An 18493-nucleotide genomic window follows, 5' to 3' on the forward strand; every position below is an offset into this window, starting at 1 on the left:
TGGCTGGAGCCTACACGGATTCACCGTGTGGTGTTTCCATCGTGACCACTGTTTGCGGGCCCAGGGTGTTTGTTCGAAGGACAGCAGTGACGTGTAGACAGGGACAGGCATGTAACCGTGCTCAGCACGAGAACGAAGACCCGGGGTGCAGAGTAGGCTCCTACAGAGGTGAGAGACGGGGGAAGGGTTGAGAGCCAAACACAGAGCGGCTCTGCAGGGGGTGAGCGAGAGCGCAGGAGGGGAGCAGACCTGAGAAGAGAGGCAGAGCCTTTAGCCGCTCGCCACGCATGCCCTCTTCTTCCAGACCATTGACTTCTCCCTGTTCTCTGAATTTTCGCCAACTCTGATTCCGAACGGGCTGGACCCTCTGCCTAGAATTCTCTTCTGTTCTTGGCTAACTTCTGTGTCTCCTTAAAGCCTCAAGCCTCACCCGCTCCAGGCTCCCACCTCCAGGGTCAGTCTTGTCCCACAGGGGTCTGGCTGACTGCCCCTTTCCCCAGAGCCCAGGGCTCATCCACTTTGCAAAATGCCTCCACGTTCCCCAGAGCCCAGACGACATGATACCAAAGGGGCAGATGAGGAGGAATGGCCAAGCACTGGAGACTTTTTCCCGCCAGTTTCTCCTGTTTACAAGAGACCAGGAGCTATTTCCGGCTCGTAGGGGTCCGCTGTCCCCTCCCTCACACCATCACCGCGTACAGAGAGCAGCAGTTTCTGCCCTTTCCCATCTCTCTCCTTGCAGTGAGGCCTCCCCTGGCCTTCTCAACCTTCTCTCCAGAGCCTTTTTTTCCCCCCCCATGAAGCCCTGTGTTCTGTGGCTGTTCCTCCCTTACTGGGCTGTCTCTAGCCCTGAGGTTCCTATAGGTCTCTTGCCTCTGATCCTGGCTCCTTGGGGACCTCCCATTACCCTGCTGCATCAGGTAAAACCCCAAAGCAGCCAAGAAGATGGTAATTATTCCCTCTGGCTCTTCCCAAATTGTGTCAGAAGAGGTCTACCCCATCATCTGCACAGGCCAGGAACTGCCTTCTGTAGAGTCCAGAAAATCTCTTCGTAACACAGAAATAGGGCTGCAGTGATCTAGAAGGTCTTTGCTTGGTATCCAATTAAAGGAACTTGAATTTTCTGAACATATGTGCTGTTAACGACCTACAAACGGACAGTTTTATTTATCCTTCTAGCCTCAAGGCCTAGCACAGTGAAGGCCCAGAACAGGCCCCCAGGACACAAATGAATGATGAACAAGTGAATGAATGAATGAATGAATGAACAAATGCATGCCAGTAGCCAGCTGCTGTGGGAAGGAAGAAGCAGGCCTGGCCTTGCAGGGGACAACGCCCATCCCCCGCATGGTCCCCAGCCTCCGAAGCCACCACAAGTAGACCCTGACCACGCCTAACTCCCCGTCTGAGACAGCAGCCTTGCCTCACGTGAGAAACGGCTCATTCTTCCCTTTTTCTCCAGAATCTGTTGTCCAGCATAGAAGTTCCTATAACTTGGTCAAATGTGACTGCTAGAAACTACATTTTCGGCTTGGCCTTCTGTGCTATTTCTTCAGCATACTACCTCTAACACTCCATTTGCAGGAAGTGTAATTATGGAAAGCTCCCTCTGAAAAGGAAAACTTGTTGTTCTTTCATGGTGAATAGGAAACAACCAGTCACACTTTGGGTGGCCTGTGGCATTCATGGGCACAAGCCAGATTCAGCAACATCCCTGGACCCCTGGGCCTCTCCAGGTGGTTACCTCCAGAAAGCTAAAGAGCTTCCTTCCTCTCCACTTTTTTTTTTTAAGATTTTATTTATTTATTTGACAGACAGAGATCACAAGTAGGCAGAGAGGCAGGCGGGGAGGGGGAAGCAGGCTCCCCACTGAGCAGAGAACCCAACGCAGGGCTCGATCCCAGGGCCCTGAGATCATGACCTGAGCTGAAGGCAGAGATTTAACCCACTGAGCCACCCAGGCACCGCTCCTCTCCACTTTTAAATCCCTGACGTATTACCCAAGAACTGCCCGAAATGAAAGTTCACCATGGAGATGCCTCAATTTGCCAAACATTAAAAGATGGGGCTCGAGAACTGTTGTTTTTCCTCTTGGGCTCTGGTCTGGAACTAGGGTAACTTGCCACCTCATAGGATGGCCCCAGAGGAGGAGCCCAGGAAGGCGAGCAGGAGAGTGGGGCTCCAGGAGCCAAGTGCAGAGAGAGCTTCCCACAAGGAAAATGAGCAGTGGTATCCAGTGCAGCTGAGAGGTCAAGGGAAGCAGCAGCTGAGGACTGAGCGCTGAATTTGGCCATGTGGTGGGACCAGTGACCTTGTCAAGAGGTGGGGACAGTTGCTTGATTGGAATAGATTTCAGAGAGACTGAGAAAAAAGAAATAGAGGCAACAAATATATTCCATTCTTTACAAGTAAGAAATAGGGTGGGACTATGCAGAGTCAACAGAAAGCCTTTTAAAGATGGAAGCATCATGACTTATTTGTATGCTGATGGCAGTGATCCAGGGAAGGAGAAACTGAGGATGCAAAAAAAAAAGGAAAAAAATTACAAGACGAATTCCTTGCGTAGGCAGAACGGACAGGATCTAGCCCACACCTGGAGGTGGTTGAGCTAGGAGCAGGTGGTAACAGGAAGAAAAGCAAAATGTAGAGGCATGGAGGCAGAGGGTTTCTAGGCTTAGTGGTGGGGGATTCAGAAGTTCTCTCCTGCTTGTTTCAGTCTTCTTTGAACCTCACTTTCCACTTTTGAAAGGAGAAAAAAAAAGCGGGGGGGGGGGGGGTTCATAACACCTGCCTGGTAGAGTTGTTGTAAAGATTAAATGAGCAGACGCCGCTAAGCACACATGCAGCCCAGAGTCAAGGTCACGGTGTGTGATCAATAAATGGCAGTTGCCCTCGCATCCTTTCATGGAAATGTTCCATTCTTCCCTATCAGATTTCCCATTGTTTGGTATCCTCCACCCCTTCCATGGCATCTACTGCCTAAGTTCTCTTCCTTCTACCTCCACTGCCCCCATCCCCTAGTTGTCCCCGAGGAAAGCCCCTCCCGCCCCTCCTGCGGCCTTCCAGTCCAGAGTCAGGAGAGGCTGGCAGAGCTTCAGAGACCCTGAAGGGGTAGAAGTAGTACCTGGCCACCCCCCCACCCCCCCACCCCGTGCCCTGCTTTGCTTCCAGCTGGGTGACTGGCGGGGGCTTGTTCCCTCCTCTGTGCGGTTGTTGGAGGTCATGCTCTCCGGTCCCCATCCAGCACCGAATTTCTGCAGGTAAGCCCAGTTGTTCAGCTTGTAGGTTCTAACACAAGTTACATGGCTCTGAGAAGGAAAGGACCCAACACGCAAGGGGTGTCTGTGGGAGTCTCTCTGCTGGAATGTCTTTGGCGCCATCTGGTGGCGGATGTCCTGCACATCTCCTGTCAGGAGGCAGAAGATGGTCTCAAACTCGGAGGAGCAAAAAAACCCCTCTCTCCAGGGGAAGGGAACTAGGACTTCACCTAGAGAAGCTGTCTAGCTCGGTGCACCTCGGGTTTAAACGGGCATATAAATCATCTGCAGACCTTCAGAAGTACAGACTCTGACTCAGAAGAACTAAAATGCAAGTGGCTCTTGAGAGCCAGAGAAGAGGACGGGTGGAGGTGTTTACGTCAAGACAGAAACAGGAGTAGCTGACATAAGACTAAGAAAATCATAGCCAGGGGTATTTAGGAATTTGGAGGAGGGTCATACCATGCAATTCTCACTACCTATGTAAGCGATTTAAATAATGACTTCACTGCTCTTTGATGCTTTCTTGGCTGTCAGCTTGGTGTTCCTTTTGAGGGCAGTACAGGGCTGGGCCTGGCCAAGATACAGCCCCATTTATTCGGATTAGATAAAAATTAGTCCTGGGAAAAGAAGGGGAGGTTAGGGATGCCTGGCCAGGGAAAACAGAGCGTCTGACAGAGGAGATCCTGTGCACTGAGTCTTAAGGAATAAATAAGGAACTGCAGAAGGTCCTACAGATGGTTAAACATCACAGGCATAGCACGGAGGTGTAAAGAGACATGACCTGTTAGGGAATGATCGCGAACATGCCTGGTACATCGAGTACATGGGGAGGCAGGAGGCGAAGGCAGGCTGATGCTGATGATATACTTTTCTATACAGGAACTAACAAAAAGTGTATCGTGAACAACTTCTTTATAGTTGCCATCACACTTGCAATCAGTTGATACTGATTAGTCTTCCTTTACAAAGTTATACTTCCAGCTAATACTTTCTTTACAAAGCAGGAATGAACCTATTTTGTTACCAAGGGTGTCCTTGGTAGCTCAGAGTCTGGTACATAATTGATGCTTAATAAATAAATGAAGGCAATGAGTTCCACACAATGACCTCTGACTACTGATTATGTTACAGTTATTGGTGCCCAAGCCCCGGAGAACAGGGAGTTCCCTGAAGGCAGGGACCATGTGTGATTCACCTTCCCTAGTGCCTAGCATGGTGCCCGTCACCTGGTAGGCCCTCTGTGCATGCACTGTGAGCTCCTTGGGGACCCCAGCAATCCTCAGTCCAGGCTGTGGGACCCAGTGTCCTCCAGGCCATTCCTGTGTGAAGGCTGGAGAGCCTGCACCCTATCTTCTGTGTCCCTACCTCGGGGTCCTGCCTTCTGATGCCACAGTGATGAACATACATTTATTAGGCTCCTGCTGTTTGCTGTGTCCCCTGTCTTAGCCCAACACATGCCCTCTAAGCCAGGTACAAATCCAGCCCATATTCTGGAAGAAGGCCCTTCCCCAGAGCTACAAAATGCAAATGCCTTTGATAACTGGAAAGAGAAAACAGAAAATTCACTCGTGTTTGCACTCTGCCATCTTGAGTATTTGGTTGTCCCTTCCAGATTCCATGTGTGTGTTTCATTGCAAACAGAATCATGATATGTAGACCTTTTAAGGTTCTCTTCCTTCCAACTAACTCAATGAAGCATGGTCTAATGGTTAAAAGCACAAGACCTAGAACCTGATTCCCTGGGATTCCCTTCAAATGTTCACTCTGTTAACGTGATCTTGGATGACTCGGCAAACTACTCTGTACTTCATTTTCCCAGGGTGTAAAATGAGGATGATAATAGTTTGTATTAAGTAACTAAACATCTTTGCAGTTAGACATGTAAAGCACTTGGAACAGTATCTGACATTAGTTACAAACTTAATAGCATTTTTCTCTTGCCATATCATCTACATATGATCATTCTTAATGGTGCAGTATATTCTGAGTGTCCGCACTAGCTAATTTACTGAACTGTTACTCCTTTGTTAAATGTTTAAGTTATTTCCAGTCATTCTGTATTATAAATAACACAGTCATAAATATCTGAGGACATGCATTGTGGATTTTTCCATACATAGCTTCCCAGAAGTAGAACTATGAGGTTAAAGGGCACAAGCATTTTATGCCTTTGGTCTATATTGGGAAATAGCTTCCCAAAAAAGATCGTAGCATTTTAAAATCCAACTTATGCTGCAACTTTTTACTATTCACCACTCCCTCACCAGGCTTGGAGGACATCAAATTCTTCAATTTGTACAACTTTAACAGCCCATAAGCAGTCCCACTATAACTTCCTTTTCTTTGACTGTCATGGAGGCTAACAGTGCCCATGTGATTACTTTATTGTGAACTCTATCAGTAAGTGTCTCCACCAGTTGCTTTAACAGAGAAGACTTAGTACAAAATATTGCTTACTATGTATTTTAAAAATGAAAAGCCCTAAGCACTTGTTCTCAGTCCTGAGGCTAGGGCAAGAAGAGAAGACCAGGTGGCAACCGGTTAGTGTTGGTGTCTCCGAGGTATGTGCTACAAGGCTAGTTCTGCAAGTGATGGACAAACTGCAAACTGAATTCAGGTGCTGCTTCTGGAATATTCTGTTGCTGTAGAAGTGAAAAACCAAGACTGTGGGGTTTCCAAATTTAGAAATATGAAAATGCAACATGTCTACTTAAATTTGAATTTCACAGAAATGATGAATAACTTTTTAGAACATTTGTACTAATATTGCATGGGAGGTATCCTAAAAAAGTTATTTATTGTTTATCAAAAATTCAAAGTTAAGCATCCTACATTTTATCTGTCAATCTCACACGGCAAAGATGATGCTGGATAAAGCACCTGTCCCCCTCACCTAGCCTTCCCATCACACTGTGGTGCCCATTATTGGCAGAGCCCAGCATAGAGCCAGTTGGCAAAGCTCAGAAGTGGTTTGCAGACAAAGCCAAGTGAAGGGTGGGTTTGAAACTAAGAAACAATTACCCGATAATTGCCATAGTCCATCCTTTCAACCATTCATCCTCCATACACACGGTTCTATACCCTGGTACTTCCAGACAACAACAAAAACAACTCTAACAAAATGCCTAATAAAATACATCTTTCCAACAAATGAAAACATTCTCACCTTCTCCCCAAAGTGGGAGGGACAAAGTCTCTACAGTCATTTTATTTGTCTCTGGAAAAGAGTCACACTACCCATCTCTAGGCAGGATTAATTGTCCTTTAAACGCAGTCACAATCACATTTGAAAATTCTGTCACCTAAAGACTAAACTATAGAATTAACCTCCAACAATACTTATATAAACATATAAGAGGAAGGAGAAGGGAGACTAAATTAGCTTATACCATTACATAAATCACATCATCATCAAGGCAGAAACTATGCCAAGCTGCTATAGTCCTTGTTTCTGTCATCAGTCATGAGGCCATAGTCAATGCTTCTGCGTTTCTTGCTCAACCTTCCATCCCATGTTTTCCTGTCCTCAGGGCCACGGTTGGCCAGGGTTCTTTAGTTTGGTGACCATACCTTTCTTTCTGAAGAATGTGAATCCTCAGTGGTCCTGCCTCTCTTTGGTTGCCATAGCAATCACTACTATCCCCTAGTGAGCTTGCAAGTACTAGGACATGCCCCAGAGGATCCCCTGGGCTTGGATCTAGACCCTCCTGCCCTCAGTTGCCCCTCAGTCATCAGGTAGCCTGATAACAGCCCGTCAAGTAGCCCCATCTTTCTTTGTCCATGGTTTTGTGGCAAAAAGAGAACCAAATGACAAGGTGGCAATCTCAACTCTGTTTGGTAGAACCATGTTGTGAACTCTTATAGAAGCACTTGTCTCTGGGGAACCAACACCTCCAATCCAGAGCACATCCATTAAAGAGACTGGAAGCAAAATTTCTGCAAATGAGTTATTAGGTGAAATGATGAAAGGAACCACTTCCACTTCTACCCCTTGATTTCCAGACCCAAGTATTCTGGCTGTAGGAGAAAGGGTACAATATACTGTTTGCTAAGTCAAATCCTGTATTGCCTCCTATAAGACAGAACTTCACCAGCTTCGTGGAGTGTCACCTCACCGGAGTCTTAAGGAAGTCTTCAGTAGCCCATTCTACAGATCTATTCGGCCACCTGCTCCTGGGTGGCCAAGTACATGTCAAGACCACTGAATTCCATGGGCATAAGCCTGTTACTTCACTTCTGTTACTGTGAAATGAATTCCTTGATTAGAGCCTTATTGTCTGGTGTCTATCAGGATGATGACAGAGCATCCCCAGATCCCAGACATCCCCAGACTGTGGCACTGGCAGAGTCTTATATACAGGGGGGAAAAAAACGTATATCCAGAGTATTTGTTTATTCCAGGGAGGAGAAATCTCTTTCCTGTCTATAATGGGAAGAGTCCAAGGCAATCATGCTGCCCAGTAAGTGGTCCCCAGAGAATGATGACATACCAGTAGCTCCCTGTTCACCTCTGCCATTGACAGGTTAGTCACTGAGCAGTAGCAATAGTGGGTCAGCCTTGGTGACAGGGCGTCCATGCATAGTTTCCATCCTTGCCACCATGACTACTTTGTACAGAAACTCACTGTGTAATCCCTAGGTGACTGGAGAAGGATGCTAAGATACACAGGACATGCCACTTTGCTCACGTGATTGAGGGAATCTCTTTCATCATGCCCTTTGGAGAACTTTCCTATGTGGCACAAATATGTTCGCAATCTATACTGATCCCACCCTTCCCCAGATTTCCTCATCACCAAGCTTACTATTCTGTTCTTTCTAAGTCCCTGACCAGCAGCCAAACCATTAGCAACGGCCCATGTATCAGTGTAGACTGTAGACCTAACCATCTCTTAGACCAAAATGGACCACCAAATTTACCACTTCAAGTCCTACCCATCAGGAATATTTTTCTCGCTCTCACTCTTCAGGGCTATCTTTGGCTGGGGCTGTGCAGCTGCAACCATAAACTTCCCATTGATGCCAGTGTATCATGAAGAGTAATCGGTAAACCAAGCCCAAGCTACTTTCTCCTTGGTCGTAAGGAATCCCTAGTGAGGCCCTAGGTGTGCATCGAAGGAGAAGAAATCATGCTTCAGCAGAAGGTGTCAAATGAGTCTGAGCCACCTGCTCATGAGACTTACTTGTACCTTCCAGACGGGCTCAAGCCACTGATGATGGCTGCTGCTGGGCACACCCACCTCATGGCTTGGTGGGTAAGACAGCTCAGATCACAGGGTCACTTCATGTCTCATGGCTAGTTGGTGCCCTCATTTTTAATTTGCTTTTTATCTATTTATCCCTTAAATTATTCTGTGAGGCCCACATTTCTTTTCAGCTTCTACTATATTTGTCCTTATCGTTTCGTTTATGAATGCTGGAGGGAGCAGCCGCTGACTATCTGATCCTCCCTCCCAGGGTCCAGTCACAATCCAGGAGCTGTCTGTCCAAGAACAGGCACCTACAAACAGGGCGTAGACTTGCTCCCAAACCTGCATGCCTGCAGCCCTGACCTCCGGAAGGGCTAAGCAGAGGTGCTTGTTCTGCAGCACATTCCAGGCATGGGGGACTCTGCCAATGGTCTTCTCTCAGGGTGGGGAGCCAGTGGCCAGAGACTGATCTCAGGGCACTCTGTTGCAGGCACGGCCTCTGTCGCTGTGGCAGGGATCCTAGCTGCTCTGCGAATCACCAAGAACAAGCTCTCCAATCACGTGTTTGTTTTTCAAGGTGCGGGTGAGGTAGGTGCCATCAGGAGAACAAGGATCGGTGGAGAAGCATGAAGGAGGGGAGGTGCTCAGGGGTTCAGAGAAGAGGAAGCAGCCAAGGTATACCGTGTTAAGTGCAGCTGCCTGGGCACCAACATTTGGGTGTCCCAAGGACTCCTGAGCCTCCTAGAAGAAGGGGGGAAGGTGCAGAGAAGAGAGGAACTTGGTAAAGCTTCTGACAAATGCTGAGCAGCTGTTTGCCTTGTGTCTGAACATCCACTGTACGATCCCTCCCAGGCAGCCATGGGTATTGCCCACCTCCTTGTCATGGCCCTAGAGAAAGAAGGCGTACCCAAGGCAGAGGCCACAAAGAAGATCTGGATGGTGGACTCCAAGGGGCTCATTGTCAAGGTACGGTCAGTCTGGAAACCTAAGAGTTTTCCTGACACCTACAGCCACTGGAACTGGACTGTAAGAGGTCTCTAGGGGAGAAAGTTCTCAGACAAAACACGGTACAACAGGGGAGTAATGTTCTACCCTCCAAAGCAGAAGATACATCCCAAAGTAACCTTAACTGCTCTGTCCAAAAGCTTTAATATGTGGGCAACTGCGTGTATGCATGCCCCTTCCTGCCTTGGACTAACCTTCAACCTCAGTAAATCATAGTTTTCCAAAAGTAACACACTCTCGCCTGTCCACATCCTTGCATATTTTGTTTCTCTGCCTGAAATGCCTTTCCCTTTTGCCAAACACCCACTCTCACCCCACAGCCCCATCTGTTTCCTCCTTGTCTTCTGTTACCTCCTCCAAGAGGCTTTCTCTGAGCATCTAGGTCTCAGTCCACTTCCTACATTCACGCTCACGTAGCCGTCCCCCACTATACGCTGTACTTGCCTCACTGTAAGGCAGTTGCCCTTTTAATTGTCTCTCTCCCCACTAGGCTTTGTAGTCTTCATATCAATGCCTGGCATGTGATGAGTCTGTAATGATGTTTGAGGTATGAGTGCAAGAATGAATAAGAAACCATCTAACTTCGGACTGGACTACAGAGAGGGGCACGTTTAGATGGCCTCCAAACTTAGAACTTCACTGACAGCTCCACGTTTTAGTGCCCCAAATTCCACTAACAGAGAATGTCAGTGAGAGACTTTTTAAAAAGATGACAGAGATAGGAATGGGGGAAGTCCAGGGGGCTCTCAACCAAGAATAGAAGAGGCCCTCAGCAGAAACTGACCTTCTGTTGTCTCCTCTGGAGCTAGTTCACCACTAGAAGGAATTCCTCCTCACACCCCAGGTCATTCCAGAGCACAAGGCGGCGCAGGAAGAAGATGCCAGAGGCTGCCACACTTCCCTCTTGCCACCTTTCAACATTATTTTGTTTATCCCATTAAGCTGACCCCTACTTAAGTCGCTCTCAAAGCTGATGTCTTCACTCTGATTCTCATGAGAACAGCTGACCCAAAGGAGTCATCAGAACACCTGTGCCATTTGCCAGCCTGTCAACCCCTGACTCCTATTTGAAGAAATGAAAGGATCCTGAGCTTGTTGCAAAAGCCAGCTGTGGCAAGCCTGTCCTTGGGCTTAGCTTATTATTATGCACAGGGCGGTCCATGGCTCTTGTAAAGTACATTCAGATTAGCTTTCTGATCCTGATGGCTCCGGCCCCCATGCCTCAACTGGCCCTGGGTGCTGGCTGCCTTGGGGCCAAAGGTCTTGGTCACGCTCAGGCATTTCATGAGAGCCTTTCGGCCCTGGCCCGGGAACCATGACCCTAAAAGTGCAAAGCAAGGCTTTATGGATCCTCCATGTGTGGTTTGAGCTAAAGAAATCCCCCACACAACCCCACACTGTGACACAAGCACACATTACAATCCTTAGTTCCCATGAAAGTTTTCCCAGATCTGATCAAGAGGGTGAGAGACAAGGCTTCTGAGAGCTCAGACCAAAGCACAGGGCTCTCAGGGAATGTTCTCGGGCTCTCCAGAGGCACCCATGTGTTCTCACTGCCAGGCATCATGTTCTCCTTTCCCTGCAGGGGAGGAGCCACCTGAACCACGAGAAGGAGATGTTTGCTCAGGACCATCCTGAAGTGAGCAGCCTGGAGGAGGTGGTGAGGCTGGTGAAACCCACGGCCATCATAGGTAGGAGGAGGCAGGAGGCCCACCGGCCAGCCTAGCTAACCCTCTTCACTTGCAGGTAGAAGCTAAGGCTCAGCCTGTCTCAGCAGGCACAAGGAATCAATGGAAACCACCCTCTCCCCCAGACCCCATGGCCACCGCCGTGCCACCATCTTTCGCTGAGGGACGACTCTATAAAAATCATAGAACTAAGGCACCAAGTTGAAGCTCAGTGATGCAGAATTATACAGTTCAGTGGAAAAGCACAGGGCTGGTCTGAGAGGAATTGAGCACTGCTGTCCCGAACAGGGGACCCTGGCATCTCTCCCTGTGTTGGGAGAGCCACGTACTCTGAAGGACTTTGCCCAGGACCAGGCAGGGACCTGAAAGGACCAGTGTTCCCTCAGGCATGAACAGGAGGTCTTGCCTAGGTCACACAAAAAGACCCTTTTCTCTTTGGCTTCCTGCATCCATCCCTATGGTGAATGCTATCTCCAAGATTCCTGAATCTTCCATATTGCACCAAGAGGAATGGGGTTTTTATAAAGAGTAGGCCGCCCTACTACCCCCCTTTTCCCTGTAGGTGTTGCTGCCATCGCAGGAGCCTTCACGGAGCAGATTCTGAGGGACATGGCCTCCTTCCACGAGCGCCCTATCATCTTTGCCCTGAGCAACCCCACCAGCAAGGCCGAGTGCACAGCTGAGAAGTGCTACCGGGTCACTGAGGTCAGCGGGGAGTCCTTCCTGCCCCAGGCTGAGAGGACATAGTAACAATAATTATGAGTAACCCTATGAGGGTGAAGAAAAATCCCCACTTTCCTGATGAGTAAACTGAGGTTCAGAATGATGAAATAAATTGCCTGAGGTCACATTGCTGGTAAAGAGTGGAGCTGACCCTCAAACCCAGGTCTGGCTCCAAAGCCCAGGCTCTCACCATCATGTCATACTGCTCAAGGGTCCTCTAGAGACAGAGCTTTGACCAGAACCTGAGGCATTCATAGACTTTAGGTCACCTGCACTGGGTTAGCCCTCTCGGGAGGTGACAGGTTAAAAACTTCTACCTTTCAGTGATTTCTTGGCTGCCAGGTAACTCAGTGAGAGCTAAGCTTTCTGGTCAAAGGAACAAGTGTGCTTCCAGCACCTGCTGTGTGCTTGTGCTGAACACGTGGGAGAGAACGAAGAAGGGTAGGCCACCATTACTGCCTGAAACCCATCTCCAGGCTCCATCTCTGCTTTTCTTCCTGCCTCCAGGGCCGAGGGATCTTTGCCAGCGGAAGTCCTTTTAAGAGCGTGACTCTGGAAGATGGCAGGACCTTCATTCCTGGGCAAGGAAACAATGCCTATGTGTTCCCAGGAGTGGCTCTGGGAGTCATTGCTGGTGGCGTTCGGCACATCCCAGACGAGATCTTCCTCCTGACGGCAGAGGTAGCCCCATCCCTGCTCCCTCGCGTGCGTGGTGCTCCCAGTCAGGTCTGTGATCTCTCCCAGGTGCTAGGCTGGCCCCCAGAGATTCCTTCTCTCATCTCCTCTACCCTCCTGCCCCTCACCCCAGCAGTAGATCCTCAAGATGTGTGACCCTCAAGCTTCTCTCAAGATCCCCTCGAGGCTTAAACATCTCTCAGAACACACACATTTTTAAGGGAAATTAAGGAATAGTCCATGGCAGGAGGCGCTGCCAGTGCAGGAACGTCTGTCTGTCTGCTCCTCACCTCCCAGCAGTGTCCCCATGCATGCCCAGAACAGAGGCGAGGCCACCAGAACCATCACAAACAGGGCTCATGGACCATGACCAGCAGCGGAGTCTTCTGACCACTGATCTTGGCCGGGGTTACCAGGGGAACTTATTGCAGAATAAGGCCCACCAGGGCAACTTTCTGTAAGAAAGGGATGGGCCACAAAAGCCTGGTTTGTCTGCTCTGAGGACCAGGATCTGGAGCACAGATACAGGGGTGCTTCTGCTCTGGGTGCCTTCCTAGAAACACTGTCAAAATGAGTCTTTGCTGGAAGTGAGGAAAACAAGGAAAGAATTCATTAAGAATGACAGCTCATGTTCCTAATGTCGGCTGCGAATCCTACCAGCCGCAGTGGCTTACATCCACCCCGTGGTTACTAAACGACAAGCCCTTGACATCTATCTTCTCTCTGAGGAAACTACAGAAATGTCTCTTCAGGGAGGGTAAACTAATCAAAACTATAAACACACACTAAACATATTTATCCCCAGTGAGCTTCAAAGGCTCTGTGATTTCTGACACATTCTCATTTCCCCTCCCCGTGGCACTGGTGAGAGCCCCAGGCCAGCAGGACACGGGAACGGCTCCCACGCAGCCTTAGCCAGCTCCTTTTCTAGAAGCCCTGCAAGGAACCATCTCATGCTCTAAGTTCCTTCTTCCTGCTTCTTGGTCTCTGAGCACTGGCTCCACAAGGACAGCAAGTGATGTCTCCTGCAGGTTTGTCAGCCTGCCTCAGGCCGTGTGCACACTGGCTATGCCTTTGTGCCACAAGCATCTGCCCATCTTGTGTGACCCTCCTGTGTCTTTCTTCTTACTGCTCTGTCAGTGGTGGTGCCCCCCCCCCGTGGCCATGGGTGGAGCTGTGTGAATGCCCCCCATCAGATGGGAGGAATCATTTCCTGCTTGGAATGAGCCTTAAAGCAAACTCCCCTGTGGCGCAGAAAGACGACTGCTCCAGCCTTCCTCTGTAACCCCAAGAGACCTCGACACCCTCACCCCCTAGAGCTTGGGGCGTTGGTCAGCGCCGTCATTTCATGAACAGTGTCAGGAACCTCTCCTCAATCCACATGTTAATCTTTTGCTGCAGTCGGGACAAGTCCTCCCTCCTAGGAGCTGACAGTCTGGTCTTTAAAGGGCTGGCAAGTTACATTTCTGAAAGGAGTACTTAAAAGTTTAAGACAATGAAAGTTGAACCTGATTTTCCTATGGAAAAAAATGATGTAACTTTTAGGAGAATTCTATATCTCATTCCACCTTGACAACTCTCTAAACCAGATACAGTGATCATCCCGATGGGATACCCAGGAAAGTAAGGCACAGAGAGTTTAATCCGTGCCCCAGGTCACCAGGCGCGTGAGCAACAGCACCAGGAGGGCCCCAGAGGATTTCCTCCAAGGTGCAGCAGAGCCTCGCCAGTGCCCAGCGTCTGAGAAGGGACCGCCAGCCACCATCCTGCTCTTCAGTCCGCAGGAGGACTCCTCCAGATGCAGATCTCGCCGTGGACCTCCTGCTTCACTCTGGTCCCATCTTCTATACCTCCCCCAAGAAAATCCTTGAAAACCCAGAGAAGTTCATCTCTCTCCTCATTTTAGACATATGAATGGCTCCTCAATGCTTACAGGGTAAAACCCAAACTCCTTCATACGGTTTCCATCTAAGGCATGTCATCACCAGGCCCTCCTTTTCTCTCCAGCCTTCAGCCTCGCCCTCCCATTGACCAAGCCAATGTTCTTCTTACAATCTAGAACTCATGCTCCCTCCTGCTGCCTCTCTCCAAGAAATTGCATGTGCTGTTGCCTCTCCCTTTTCGAGTAATTCGTCCTCTGTCCCATCTCCTGGGAAGCTTTCCTGTACATGGCCGACCAGGCCCTGCCTTCCTCTGTGCCTACGTGCACCCTCTGCTTGCACTCACTTCCGTGTTATAACTGTTGTACCTGTTAGTCATTGTCCACTGCCTCCAGACTACAGGAGGAGAAAGGCTTCTCTGCCACAGACCCCCAGCAACGAGCGCAGAGCCCGGCGTATCCTAGAGCTCAGTTAGTGTTTGAATGAATGAGCGGAAAGGAGAGATAGGAGCAGGGAAATGAGGCGGAAGAGGAGGAAGCCCACGTCCCTGAGGTCAGCCAGACTCTGAGGCAAGACCAGCTGCTCTGACTCATCCATTCTGGGATGCAGTTTTCAGAGAGCACCACGGCTCTTCCCAGCTTTAACTCTGACACAAGATGACTGGGTGGGAGTGGATTCAGAGCCGGCACATAACAGAGGCTGTTCTGCAAGGCTGGCTGTTCAGCATCTGAGGCTGGAGGAGACGACTTGAGGTGGAGAACGGGGCCTCAGAGACCAGCTCTGAACCGGGGAAGGTGTGGGAGGTGCTGTTCCCAGGATGCTGGCATTCGCTGTCACTCACTGCGGAAGAAGGCTTTGCTCAGGACTGAAGGGCGAGCAGCAGGAGCTCTGCATACAGGGAAACAAGATGGCCTAGGTGGGCACCCACGATGTTACTAAGCACGGGGGAGAGGCTGGAACTCGGGGAGGGTCTCAGCGATCTCGATGCAATAGGCTGAACCAGCCATGGAGAGATCCTAGAGTCTGCTTCACAAGTCTCAAGTGTATTGGTCTCGGTCTTCGTGAATCTCATTTAGAATTTAGGGTCCATGTAGTTTAATCTCTCAGCCAATCTCACAGAACAGAAAGGATGTGTCCTTGCTTAGAAGCCCAAGCATGGGGGCGCCTGCGTGGCTCAGCTGGTTAAGCGTCCGACTCTTGATTTCCGCTCAGGTCATGATCTCAGGGTCGTGAGATGTGGCCCCATATTGGGCTCCACACTGCGCATGGAGCCTACTTAAGATTCTCTCTCTCCTGCTCCCTTTGCCCCTCACCCTCTCTCTAAAATAATAAATAAATCTTTAAAAAATAATAAAAGTCCAAGCATTAAACTTCCCTGGGGCCTTGAGGGGGCAGAGACTACAATGGGAAGTGCACTGGTTGGCCACCTCCGAGGGGTGAGGGGAGTCTCTGGGGTAATGGTTTGGGTTTGTTCTGGGAAGATGGAAACTCGGCTTACTCCTCTTGGTTCTCTCTCCCCAGCAAATTGCCCAAGAGGTCTCCGAGCAGCATCTGTCACAGGGGAGACTGTACCCCCCACTCAGCACCATCCGAGACGTGTCTCTGAGAATCGCCATCAAAGTAAGGAGCATCCTACCGCCAGTGATATGGCCAGCGCAGCTCGACAACTTCCACTCGCTGGGAGTTTAGGGGAGCTAAGGAGAGGGCAGCCGTAGCGGCGTCCTGAGCTCCCACGCCAACTCTGGCCAAGAAATGCCTGTCTGCAGCTCGAGCCCCACCCCCACACCCACTCAGGCCAGTTCTGGGAAAGCTCCTGGATTTCCCTTCAAAGACCAGGCAAAAAGGTCAACAAAGTCCACAGTCTTGTGGACCAGAATGTGGGTGGAATTTTTTTAAACTGAATCATAAGTGCCCATTTATACAGAAAGGCCAATTTTCATGGCATCCTGAAAAGAGCTCTGGGAACCCCTTCACTTTCCTGAGCCTCAGTTTCTTCCTTTTCCAAAGGGGATGGTAATTCTTCTCTGAGTTCTGAAGACTAAAGAGGACAGCCAGAAAGCTCCACACTCATTAGAGAGTAAATGCTTATTCCTCCCCCTTTTGTCAGAATGCCTGGGCCACACGATGATCGGGTTCCTGGAATAGTCCAAGGAAAAATGTCCTCCTAGAGACCTTGCAGAGATGGTACATTTTCAGAGAATCAGAACACAGTGCAATCAAGACTGGCCCAACATGGATAACTGTTGAATAAGGGTTGCGTTGGGGTTTATTATACTATCATTTTGATTAGTATATATATTTGACATTTTCTGTAAGTTTTAGAAGTAATTTCAGAAGATGCATTGCACAACCGCACATGCTCCCCATGAGCTGTCCATCATAGGCTCTAGAGTCAGCCCTGAAGACTAATAGTCCAGCTCACGGCCCCAGCTCCGCACTGTCCATTTCCTTCCTTTTGGGGATGTAGAGACTAATGCTCTTCTGAAACCAAATCTGATACCCAGAGAACAGTGTCTAGGCTCTTCTCCCAATTCAACCCACATTGGGGGGGGGGGCTGGATATCAGGTACTGGACACCTGATGTGGCCTGCTGCCTAATTTTATCCTCACACTACTCCAGAGAAAGGTCTCATAACTCCCACTTTAGAGATGAGGAAACTGAGGCTCAGCAAGGATAATGTCACCACCGAGAACCCACAGGCAGTTGGAAGCTGGCGCAGACTTGAGTCCGAGGCCTCTTGAATGCAGCCTAGTGTTTATTCACTACATCACAGCTCCCTACCCAGGTGGAAAGCTCCAAATGCCTCCTAGCCGGTGGCTTCAAGGACAACAATTTATGGTTGCTCGGGGGCGGTTACCCTTCCACAGGCTCCCAAATACCCTTTAGGCAACTTTTAAGCAGGTTTCTCCTTAGTTCCATTTCCTCAGCCTGTATGTTTTTCCTTAGGTCCTTGACTTCGCGTACAAACACAACCTAGCCTCCTACTACCCGGAGCCCAAGGACAAGGAGGCTTTTGTAAGATCCCTGGTCTACACTCCAGACTATGACTCCTTCACACTGGACAACTACACATGGCCTAAGGAAGCCATGAATGTTCAAACAGTCTGATGCAGTCTCAGAGGCTGTGTGAGTCTGGAACAAGCCCAGAGTAACAACGACAATATAAATGGGTTCTAAAATGGCCATCTTTGTCACTGTGTTTTTCCTTTGAACTTTCTGGTGTGAGGGGAGATATCCAGGCACATATAGTGAATGACATCCTTGTCCATGAAGGCCCTGAGAATTCCCTTTTCTTAACCCTCTTCCGACTTCCTGCCCAAGAATTTCTTCATCTAATTGCCAACAATTAGCTAGATCTTGTGGGAAATCTAGAATCCTTCCTAGAATTCTGCCTTTACAGAGCTCAGAGTCTAGTGAAGGAGATGAGATGTGGACACGATTCGTTTTTCCACAAGGGGGAAAGTGATGGAGTCCATGAAAGAAGTGCAGATAAAGGTCAGAGATATTCACAGAAGGGAACGGAGACTTCCTATGAGAACATAAGAGAAGGCTTCGAGGGGAGAAATGTGTGCAAAGTCCCAAGAGTGAAGATGGGTAGGAGGCATGGGAACCTGAGGAAGGGAAGGGCAGCCACTGAGCAGAGAGCACGGCCCACTCGTGAGGGAGCGCAGTCCCAGCTGGAGGAACACGCACCCTTCAAGACTTAGGTGGGTGTGAAGGCTGAGGGGCTGAAGGCAACTCACTAGTCAAAAATCATCCCTAACCTGTGGGTTACTGAATAGTAGGATTACTTTTTGGTTATTACTAAAAGGAAACCTAGAGAAATGTGGGCATGTCAGCAGGCCAAGGAGTGAGGAGGAAGAGAGGCAGTGAGGGGAAGAGAATCATGAAGTTCTAGGAAAGCCCTGATTTCATTTTCCTGACTCTGGTACTCTTCTCCCTCTATCTCCACCTCTCTCTCTCTCTCCCTCCCTCCCTACCCCCGACCCTTCACTCTGAAGGAATTCAGCAAACCAGAGCAGTATTCTTAAAGAATGCCTTCAGTCTGTCATGTGGGTTTCTTAGACAAGTT

At 49.2% G+C, this 18493-nt stretch overlaps 1 protein-coding gene across 3 annotated transcripts in view; it reads left to right on the forward strand.

The window, feature by feature from the left end:
- Positions 1-17604, forward strand: part of ME3 (malic enzyme 3) — a 219662-nt gene extending 202058 nt beyond the window's left edge. For 2 of the 3 annotated variants that reach the window (XM_082749015.1, XM_082749017.1), the window contains exons 9-15: positions 8940-9037; positions 9302-9415; positions 11040-11145; positions 11705-11847; positions 12373-12546; positions 15942-16040; positions 17368-17604. In XM_082749015.1, coding sequence (XP_082605141.1) covers positions 8940-9037; positions 9302-9415; positions 11040-11145; positions 11705-11847; positions 12373-12546; positions 15942-16040; positions 17368-17529 — 896 coding nt within the window. In that variant the 3' untranslated portion in view covers positions 17530-17604. Of the gene's footprint in view, positions 1-8939; positions 9038-9301; positions 9416-11039; positions 11146-11704; positions 11848-12372; positions 12547-14129; positions 15777-15941; positions 16041-17367 lie in introns of those variants that run through there. The other variant, XM_082749016.1, reaches the window with a different exon arrangement.
- The last annotated feature ends 889 nt before the right edge of the window (positions 17605-18493 follow it).

This window comes from Mustela nivalis, assembly GCF_964662115.1.
Source record: "Mustela nivalis genome assembly, chromosome: 9".
In the NCBI taxonomy this organism is placed as follows: Eukaryota; Metazoa; Chordata; class Mammalia; order Carnivora; family Mustelidae; genus Mustela; species Mustela nivalis.